Raw genomic sequence first — 10,874 nt, forward strand, 5'->3', positions numbered from 1 at the left:
GTGGCTGTGCTAAATTAATAGTTGTGTTTACCTGTCTAATCTTCACTGTGGCATTTTTCAGTGTGATGAAACCTTCTGTTATTTAGTTTTGTTTTGCTGAATGGGCTAACTTCTGTCCAGAGTACAGCTTGTTCAAAAGATGCTGCTGATGATTAAAATACTTCTTGACAAAGTGAGGTACTGGTTTTTAGTGACTAAACAGTGCAGTAATAAATTGTGCTCTCAGAGCTCTGAAGACTAAGGAAGCAGCACAAGACGAATCCTGTGTGCCCAAGGTCGGAAGCCAGTGCTGCTGTGCAATAAACCCAGGACCAGTTCAGCACTTTTACTTGTTGCTAAAGCTGCTCAGCCTGCTTCTCATGTGCTTGTTTTTGTTGGCAAATTCTTGCCATCTAAACGAAAAGTTTGTGTAACAATATGGTAGTCCTGAGGGATTCAATTGTAAAATGTTGATCAGTAAACATTTATATTTAGAGACATCTCACACAGGATGACTCGCCAGTATTCCAAGAGATAAGATATTCAGCTGGTTAGTTTAAAATCCTGTTCTGCCTAGGCAAGGCCAGGAACTCAGCCCTTTTTGTCCCTATGCAAGGTAATTGCCCAAAACAGGTTAATGACTCTTGTTGGCTGTTCCATGGACTAATAAATACTGATTGCAAAGAGTGTCTGACTCTGTAGAGCAGCATTTAGGTTGGTTGTCCATGTACCATATGAACATCCTAAGCTGAGTTTGGCGGGGGTTTGGTATTTGGTTTTGGTTTTTGCAATTTCACTTTTCCTCCTACAAATTCCATTGCTAACCTATTTGATATATTTTACTTACTGTGTTTTAACAGGACCAAACTGTTGCATAGGGTTACTCTCAGGCTTTTCTTTTTAAGGGTTACCCTATAATGAGATTCTTCCAATATTCAAAGAGCTTTCAATACGAGGTGTTTTTGGAATATTATCTTACAAATCCTTAGCTAAGAGTGCTGCTCTTACACGTTTAGTGCTCTAAAATGTGAGAAATTTTGAGTTGTTTTAGAAGACTATATTGTCAACACAAGAAACTGCTTTGAGTGATTTTATTTAAAATGTGTTTAATTTCAACTCTGAAATATTGAAAACAGTCATAAATCTTTTTTTCAGATTACCCAGCAGCTGGAAGGGATCTGTTTGCAAGTGATTGGAACAGTTTTGCAGCAGCATGTATTAGGTATCAGTACTTTTGTTGGCTTTTATTTTTAAGTGTATGGGATTGGCATTAAATTTACCTAGATTCTGTTTGTTTTAGAGTTTTATGAGGAGATCTTTTCCTTGGCTCATAGTCTGACCTGTCAACAAGTTTCTGCACAAATGTGGCAGCTTCTTCCTCTTGTTTTTGAAGTCTTTCAGCAGGATGGCTTTGATTATTTCACTGGTAAGTAATACAAATAAATCAGAAAGACAAATGGTTTCATACATGTGGTTTTAACTGTACAATTAATTGCATCTTGATTGAAATGTTAGGAGAACACTCAAGTGAGGCTATGCTTGAAGTATTTTATTCTGCTGTTGCTGCAATCAGACTTGTTTTACTGAGGCATCTATGACTAGATGCATGCTGATCTTGACAAGCATGAAGCAAGAACTCTAATTAGCTTATTAATGCATAGATTTCAGCCTGATTTTAACAGCTCACATAATGAAATGTGGAAACTGAATGTGATAGTTCTTCTTTTAATACAGACATGATGCCTCTCTTGCATAATTATGTTACTGTTGATACGGATACACTTCTGTCAGACACAAAATATCTTGAAATGATCTACAGTATGTGCAAGAAGGTAAGTAGATTCCTTTCTGATAACAAAACCTGCAATCTCTAAGGTACTTTTTTCTGCAACAGCAGACTGTGAAACTGAAGAATTTTGACATCTGCTCTTAAAGCATTTTGCTATTTAACATCCTCTGTGATTCCACAGATTAAGTTATTGCAGAGAGTTTTGAAGAGGTTGCATGGAATTTCAGATATATCCTTTTGCTAAAAGAGAAAAAATAAATCATACACAACAAAAGCAGATTAAACAACCCAGGGTTTTGTACATGTGTGTTTTGTGTAAAGCACTTTGTGCAATGGGCATGCAAAACACTCGTGCATATTGCAAAAGGTAGATGGTTTCTTTTATCTGAGATTTGTAGCCTTGCTATAGCTAGGACAGCACATGGCATGTGTATGTGAAATCTGTTAGCTAAACCAAGTGGAGTAGGGGTGGAAAGTAGAGGCACAGGAATAGGAAGTTATTTTCCCAAGTTGATGCCAAGTCCGTGATGAAAACTGGGAGCAGGATGCAGCTGTTCTGTCTCAGTTCGGTCACTTTTGGGCAGTAGTTCTGTATTTAACTCAGCTGCTCAACTCCCGTGTGCTATAGGTAGCTGCCAACTGGGCTTTCTTTATCTAATCAAAATGCAGAATACAAAGCGTTCCAGAATGTTAGACCTATGTGAGGAAATGAATGCTGCTTTATAAGATACCGTTAATACTTTATAATCTCTAATAGTAATCAGTGGGGATTTCAGTTTTCCACCTCTGGATATCATATATTGTGTCTGTGTAAGAACTGTGGTGAACTGTCAGCTGCCCTGTGAAGGTGTGAAATATTATAGTGAATAACTCTTGCCAGTCTTCATTTGAAAACATGTTTCAACAAGGCTGATCAGGCTGATTGTAAATACTTGGAACATTTTATAGATATATTTATGAAAGAAAATTAGCTTGTTATAACCTATTAGTGATGAGTGTTTTATTAGCTGAGCACAGTGCCTCTTTAACCGAAATTTTAGGTATCACGGGGTCCCCCACTGGATATCCCAAATATGTAAATATAATTTTTACAAAATTCAGTACATGAATGTGTAAGAAAAATGTGTTTTGTGTATGGAAATAAACATTTTAAATGGCAGCCGATGCTTATACAGTTACTGTTGTAAGCTCTGCATCCATAGATTTATTGAATATAGGTGTAGATGAGTTTTCCCCGCACTCAGCAATGTTTTGGTCTCTAGTTGTGGTACTGAGCCATTGCTGTAGGTTAGGCTGTTTCACTGATGGGTGTTGATGCTGGCATTGTACTAGGTTGGGTACATTTATCAGCTTTTCCAAGCAAAGCAGTATATGGAAAATACTTCTTGAAGGGGATATCATCAACAGTAATGCTTATTTTTCAGGTCCTTACAGGAGTTGCTGGAGAAGATGCAGAATGTCATGCAGCAAAGCTGTTAGAAGTAATTATTCTTCAGTGTAAAGGGCGTGGCATTGATCAGGTTGGTAACAACTTTGGTTGCTATAACTAATATTTTTAAAATATTTTCTTCTCAAATATGAATTGATTATATATCAACATGAGTTCCATTCTGAGAAGTCTATGCAGTGTGACGTGTGTAGCATGGAGGGTGTTGGTCTCTTCTCCCAAGTAACAAGTGAGAGGACAAGAGGAACTGGCCTCAAGTTGCACCAGGGGAGGTTCAGATTGGATGTCAGGAAAAAGTTCTTCACAGAAAGGGTTGTCAGGCACTTGAACAGGCTGCCCAGGGAAGTGGTGGAGTCACCATCCCTGGAGGGGTTTAAAAGGCGTATAGATGAGGTTGTTAGGGACATGGTTTAGTGCTAGAGTTAGGTTAGGGTATAGTTGGACTTGATGATCCTGAGAGTCTCTTCCAACTGAAATGATTCTATGATTCTGTAATTCTATGACTAATAATCCTGTCTTCTACTCCAGTGTCACAAGTCCTACTGCTTAGTTAACAACACTGCAGAGATATTTTTTGCACACTTTGTCTGCAGAATTTAGGACCCTGCAAAACCCAATGTAAAGTGTTTTTGTGAATCTGGAAGAGTACTGTTTCATGAGCATCTTCATTCTAAAAGTTGATTAATTATATTCTAAGTTACTTCTAGTGCATATTTAATGAAAAGTATTCAATCTGTCAAGTTAAAAGCCTTGAAATAAATAAGAATGGGAATGAAGTTCCAAGAATCCAGATTGATGTTGCAGAGAAACCAGGGACTTCATTATGCACATAGGGAAGTTGGAGTTTGAGAGATGAATTTGTGTGCTTCTGCTCTGTATGTGACAAAGCACTGTATAAGAGCTATTTAAACATTTTTCATGCCTTTTAAAACTTGTAGATATGGTTCCTGGAAACTTTAATTTATTTGAAAGCAAATCTGCAATAGTTTTTTTTTTTTTCAGTATGATATCTCTGAAGAGACTACTCCTTTGAATAGCTGTTTTCTTGCAGTGTTAATAATTTCTCTTCGTGGATACTAAAAAAGACTAAGTTGATTTTTCTAGACTTCCTAGTATGCATGCTTACTCTATTAATTTTTAAAACATAAGATTATAGAACCAGGAATTACATTTACTGTGCATGATGTCACAAAATCCATGTGCTTGGAGTAGATGAAACCTTTTCACCTTTTCATTTCATCTTCATATATGACTTCTGCTGGCAATTAAAATTTATTCCCATTTTATGCCCTCCGTATTTATGTGCCAGGCTGGTTTTATGCCATTTCTCAACTTGAGTGTGAAATACAGAACTAGAAAATTTAGTTTTGATCACTAAATTTATAATGGTTCTCACTCTTCAGTGCATACCCTTATTTGTGGAAGCTGCATTAGAGAGATTGACCAGAGAAGTGAAAACAAGTGAACTGCGAACAATGTGCCTCCAGGTTGCCATAGCTGCTTTGTATTACAATCCTCATTTACTATTAAATACATTGGAAAATCTTCGTTTTCCCAATAATGTGGAACCTGTCACTAATCACTTCATAACACAGTGGCTTAATGACGTGGACTGTTTCCTGGGGTAAGTGTTCCTAATTCTGAAGATTATGCACTGTGATACACCTCTGTGTTACCTGCTTACAACATCATAACAAAATTTGTAACTTTTTTACTGTTTTGTAGACTTCATGATAGAAAGATGTGTGTGCTTGGCTTGTGTGCTCTTATTGATCTGGAGCAAATACCACAGGTTTTAAATCAAGTTGCTGGCCAGATCCTGCCAGCTTTTATCCTTTTATTTAACGGATTGAAAAGAGCGTATGCCTGTCATGCAGAGCATGAAAATGACAGCGATGATGATGATGAAGCTGAAGAAGATGAGGAAACAGGTATGGAAACTGAAACATCACTGTTACTTTGTGGTTTTAATTTTTTTAAGTATATCTGACTTACTTTCCATTCCCTCTTAAACCTGACTTGCTAGGCTTAGTCTCATCAGTCACACCACGCTAGCTGGTGTGTGCGGATGCAGTCATGCATGAAAGGAGTTATTACTGGCCATGTTTCCCATTTGAGTGAGGGGAGTCAGTAGGAGTTTCCAAGAATCCTTCTAATCCATTGTACAATTTGGACTATATATTACGAACTGTCCCGTGAGCTGTTGCTGTTTTAGCTGAGTATTGAAAATTACAGTTCTTGTGATATTTTTTTCTTCTTTTTCCTAGACTAGTGTAATCTCAACTTGATCAGACTTCCTTCTTCATACAGTCATTTTGCAAACTTTCACATCTTTTGCCACTATATTTATACGAAGTTCAAAATTACCTACAAGTTCCCTGCACTTCTGTCTTCCACCTTTCCCTGTTCTCTGCTTAAGCTCTTAGTTCTTTTTCCCTATTTTACCTTTCCATCATCAGCCTGATGTTTTTGAGAGCAATTGCTCAGAACAGTTTTCAACACTCAAAGGAATACCTATTGGTTTTCATCTGTCTGCTTAAAGCCCAGTTTCTTTTTGATCTCTGCTGTTGAATTCTGGATTCCCCAGCCTATTGTCATTATAAACATTTCACACTATTGCATTTTGTATTTCTCAAGCATTCTTTTCAACAGCCCTTCTGAATGTGCCTGCAAAAGTGTTTTCATCCAAATTTTATCAAAAATATCTGTATATACATTTTTCCATATACAATTTTGTGACATTAAAATTTTCCATCCCCATGTATGCAGTTGGTGTAAGGGCAGAGAGTCTTGGGGAAGACCATGGCACTAGGAGAGGAGTTAAATGAGCTTCCTCCTTTCTAGTCTGCACTGTACTGTTATCAGTTATGTTGCCTGTTTTGCATTATCAGCCACCTTCTTAGAGAGTTGTTTTTACTATTATTGAGATGAACTTTTTGTGTGTGTGATATTTAACTCAGAGGAACTGGGGAGCGATGAAGATGACATTGACGAAGATGGTCAAGAATATCTAGAAATTCTAGCAAAACAGGCAGGTGAAGATGGAGATGATGAAGACTGGGAAGAAGATGATGCTGAAGAGACTGCTTTGGAAGGCTATTCCACAATTATTGATGATGAAGACAACCCTATTGATGAATATCAGATATTTAAAACAATTTTTCAGAGTAAGTAACTTTATTTCCTTTCCTGGCCAACAAGTTCTATTTTAACTTAATTTTAGTGTGAACCATTGTAAACTAGAACCTGTTGAAAGCTTCCGAACAGGCTTTCCAGTAAGAGCTTTGAACAAGTTCTTTCTTTGGCAAGGGGAAGCCAACATTAAACTTTCAGAGCAGGGGGAGACACTTGAATGAATTTATGGTGGGAGGGAAGAGGTGTTAGAGGTTGTATTAGTGTTTTTTAATGTATTGAATTGTGTAACCCTAACCAAATATTATTCTGATGAAAATGGTAGTGGGTTAGTAAGCTTTGAGTTATAGAACATTTTAATGAACACTTTCTTTTTGCTTATGTTTTCTTTCTCCTGCAGCAATTCAGAATCGTAACCCTGCATGGTACCAAGCTTTGACACAGGGTCTTAATGAAGAACAAAGAAAACAATTGCAGGACATAGCAACTCTGGCAGATCAGAGACGGGCAGCACATGGTATTTTTCCTGCTTTACACTGTTAATTGCATCTTTTCCTGTTTGAATGCTGTTGATGTGCTTAAGAAGCACAATACAGAAAACACTTATAATTCAAGGCTGATAATGTCTTCATCAAAGTAGGGGTGGTTTACACTCCAGAGATGTTCTCTTTTTTTGCAGTTGCTTATTCATAGAGCTAGTTAGGTTCAGATCATGAAAGTTAACTTCAGCAACTAGATCCTTACAGGAAATTCTTGTGTACTATCAGCGCATATCGATACTCCATTTAGGCTACCTACCACACATGGGGACATCCTGCTAGAAGGATTTGGGATATAATTCTCTCTCATTAATGTAGCTAAGACAAATTTCCATAAGCTAAGAGATTTGTCTTCCGTGCACTGTGGAGCCAGGAGGGGACAAAGCGATGCTCCCCAGCTCGTGTTTTCCCCCTGTCCTTCGTCAGCCATGGTAACATTTTTCTGGCCTTCAAAGGATGGAATATGCAACTAGTAAAACCAGACAGTTTTATTATTGTTCTTAGTTACAGCAGCGGATATGTGGGCCACAGATGCCTAAAGGTCTTAAGGTGTGATAAACTTAGCAGTTTTCTCTCAGAATTATATTGTATAGTCTAGTAACTTTAAACTCCAAATTATCTGCTTGGGTGTGGAGGAAAAATGCGTGTACACTAAAAAGTCTGTTCCTGGTATTTCTGTGGTTATTTCTGCTTATATTGTTGAATAGAGATAGGAATACTGAAAATGTAGTTAATATTTGTGTACTGCTGTTTTGTACAGCTGCTCTTATTGATTTGACTGAAAAGCCTAGTAATGTTAATGAGAAATATCTGTTAGCAAGTTCATTCAGGTCCTGTTTCTGAAATGCAAAAATTACATACTCATGTCCAGAAGCTTAAGTGTAGGCTTTTAAAAATACAAATTCATTTAAACATAGCTATAACAATATTTAGCAATGAAGATTAGAAAAAAATAATCAGTCTATCTTCTTTGGGGTGTGGCACGTTTCTGCTTTGTGGGTGCCGATTACTTTCTTGGGTAACCTCAGGTTAAACCTGTGTCTCTGAGAGACTCAAAATGGTCAGTCACAATATGTTAATCTGTTTTTTCCCCTACACAGTCACTAAAATACTTTCCTTGTGTTTTTTTGTTTTGTTTTAGAATCCAAAATGATTGAAAAGCATGGAGGATACAAATTCAATGCTCCAGTTGTGCCAACTTCATTTAATTTTGGAGGCCCTGCCCCAGGAATGAATTGAGTTATCACTTTTCCTGCTACTGTGTGATTGTAGTGAAGAGCTTGTGTTCCTCCCAATAGTGGTTCCAGAACTGGTTCATGTTATCTACAACCCACTCTAAAGTAATTGATAAATAGATTGGACAGAAGCCCCAGACGTGGGAGCTGATCATGCAACCTAATACTGGAAAGCAAACCAGAGGTTATTTTGAAGACAGGAAGAATCTGAATTAAAAGCTTCAAATGACACACTTTGGAAATCAGAAATCAAGAGGGGATGTCGTGAAGGCAGCTTTTCTTTTTCTGAAGAAAAAAATTAGGCATGGGCTGCAGGACTATTTAAAATGTCTCATTTACAGTACAAGCTAGAAGGCAGACTTAATTTTTACACCTGGTGTAGTATGAGTATTTGCCCAGTTTATTTCCCTTTTCTCCCTTCCTATTGGGTGTCTATTTTAATGTAAATAAGATAAGGTAATCAGATAGCCTTACTTAATCTTCATCATTTCCATTTATCAAGATTGTTCATATGTAGAATATTGGACACTTAATGTAGCACTACATAACTGATAAATCTGTAAATGAATTAGCACTTTCATATTGAAACAAGCCTGCTAGCCTGTGTACAAAAATAGCAAAATGTTTGCTGTTTATAAAAAATAAAAATAAAAAATAAGGGATGTATTGGGGGAAAATAATTTCAAGTTATTAATTTAAAATGAACTAGCAGTTTTGTACCTGGTGACTTTGTGGTGCAGTCACCTCTGGTTGTGACTTGAATTCGGTTATGTAAAAAGAGGTTAGTGATATTTCATTGCTGCTAAAAAAAAAATAGCAACTCCCTCCGTGTCCTTTGTTTTTCTTAAGGATCTTGCTGTACAAGGTGAAATTTGGATACAAATGTGTACTGTAACCATTGAAGAAAAGGTTATCTTCTCTAAAGCAGGTAAATGAGATGTGAAATTCTGCTTTTAAGAGTTGATTGAAGCGTGTGGATTAAACATCTATATATGCAATCTATTGAAAACACAACAATTTGGCTAATTTGGACTACGATCTATGAATGCAAAATACTCTTTATCCAGCACATGGTAGTGCAGGTGCACTACTCCTGCATTTCAGTCCCCCTCTTTTTGCACTCCCAGCATTAGTGTGTGCTGTCGTCTGCCTGATCCAGACAGTGTATTTGAAGTTTTGCCAATCTTTCACTTTTGAAGCCACAATTTTCTTCCTTCAAAGTTGCTATAGTAACTAGTATTTTAGCTAGAGAGGCAAAATACAGTTCCCTCTGGGACCACTATCAAAACCACTGTATGAAGAAGCCAGCAGGGAGATGCTGTGAATGGGTTGGCTTAAATGCCCCCCTTTTCTTTTCTAAAAGCGAAAATCCATAGGTTTTTGATCTTGCCTTGAGATCATTGGTGTCAGGTCTTTTAAATCAAATGTTTTTTTTTTCTTTTGGCTGTTTTTATATAAAAATGTCACCTGCTGTTACAATTGATATTAAACAAGCTACCTTAATTTAATGTAAGCCTCCAAAATTTAAATACAGGTTAAAAATAAACTGAGTTTATATCTGTAAAAATGAAATGCACATATATATATTATGATACTCAAAATGCAGTCTTCAGAAAATTGGTTTGTGTGGTGTGGTTTTTTTTTTGCATCGGCAGAGTAGCACGAATTGGTGGTTTGGGGTTTCGTGCAGGAGCTGACAGGACCATGTTCCGCCTTCCCTTTGCACAACTGCCGGCGCTTCCCCGGGCCCGGGGAATGGGTTTTCCAGTCGCTCCTCTCTGGTCCCCCTTTCCTCAGCGAATACAGTTCCCTGCATGCAGAATCTAACGTGAGAGACTGAACCAGGACTATCATGCCACGTTGCCCTAGCCAAATACCAAAGGGATACTTTAAAAGCAAACGGTGGGCTTAAAAGGATGGATATTGTGCCTGATGTGAAAAAGCTTGAAAAAATAAGCCTTGAATCAGAGTATCCATTATAGTAGTGGTGTGTGAACCACAGTAGTACTTCTGAATCTTTAGCTGACTGGCCAAGTACATAGAGCAAAACTGTTTTTTTTGTAAATGTGTAACTCATGAGCACGTACACGTGTACTCCAGCCTCGAGATAATCTCTAGACAAGGTTTTATTTTTGTAGAAAAAGGTGACAGAGTTAATTACAGCATGCCTTTTCCTGTGCATTCCTTGACCTTGAAAAATATCCAGTTCAACACAGATCATTTCTGAGCATCTGCTTGTTGGGTCTCCGCTTGTCTTCTTACACATCCCAAAAATGTAAGAGAACCTTTCAGGATTCTTTTGCCTCATGGCAGAAGATGCAACAGAGCAGCAGTGAGAAGGCTCTCTGTATACAAAGCAGATGAAAAAAATTATGGGGAAATCACAGATTTAGTGCCATTGTCATTTCTGGAACAGTTATTTTTCAAGTCACAAGTCAAGGGAAGAATTTTATCTTGGTGTGAGGAATAGTCTTACTTCAAGGGTGCTTTTATGTGTTGCTAGACTGGTTAGCAAGGAGCATCTTTTTTAAGAATGGATCTAGAACTTTGCTTTCCTTTGCTCCAAGAAATGTATTTATATAAATTGCAAAACAATCTTGCATTGTTGGTGGTGTTGATAGTGCATTTTGTGATGCAATATATCAATTTCAGTGATACACTTCTGTCAAATTTGAAATTGAACTTCCTCCTAGAGCTTGCACTTATCCATTCTATTTTAAGGACAATGCAACTCTAAAGGAAGAGCTGGGAAA

General features: G+C 37.4%; 1 protein-coding gene across 1 annotated transcript in view; it reads left to right on the forward strand.

The window, feature by feature from the left end:
* Positions 1–9,741, forward strand: part of IPO7 (importin 7) — a 35,807-nt gene extending 26,066 nt beyond the window's left edge. The window contains exons 17-25 of the mRNA XM_082059345.1: positions 1,135–1,201; positions 1,280–1,405; positions 1,714–1,811; positions 3,193–3,288; positions 4,619–4,839; positions 4,941–5,146; positions 6,176–6,382; positions 6,748–6,864; positions 8,028–9,741. Coding sequence (XP_081915471.1) covers positions 1,135–1,201; positions 1,280–1,405; positions 1,714–1,811; positions 3,193–3,288; positions 4,619–4,839; positions 4,941–5,146; positions 6,176–6,382; positions 6,748–6,864; positions 8,028–8,125 — 1,236 coding nt within the window. The 3' untranslated portion in view covers positions 8,126–9,741. The remainder of the gene's footprint in view (positions 1–1,134; positions 1,202–1,279; positions 1,406–1,713; positions 1,812–3,192; positions 3,289–4,618; positions 4,840–4,940; positions 5,147–6,175; positions 6,383–6,747; positions 6,865–8,027) is intronic.
* Positions 9,742–10,874: the final 1,133 nt, after the last annotated feature.

The sequence above is a fragment of the Streptopelia decaocto genome, assembly GCF_964273445.1.
Source record: "Streptopelia decaocto genome assembly, chromosome: 7".
In the NCBI taxonomy this organism is placed as follows: Eukaryota; Metazoa; Chordata; class Aves; order Columbiformes; family Columbidae; genus Streptopelia; species Streptopelia decaocto.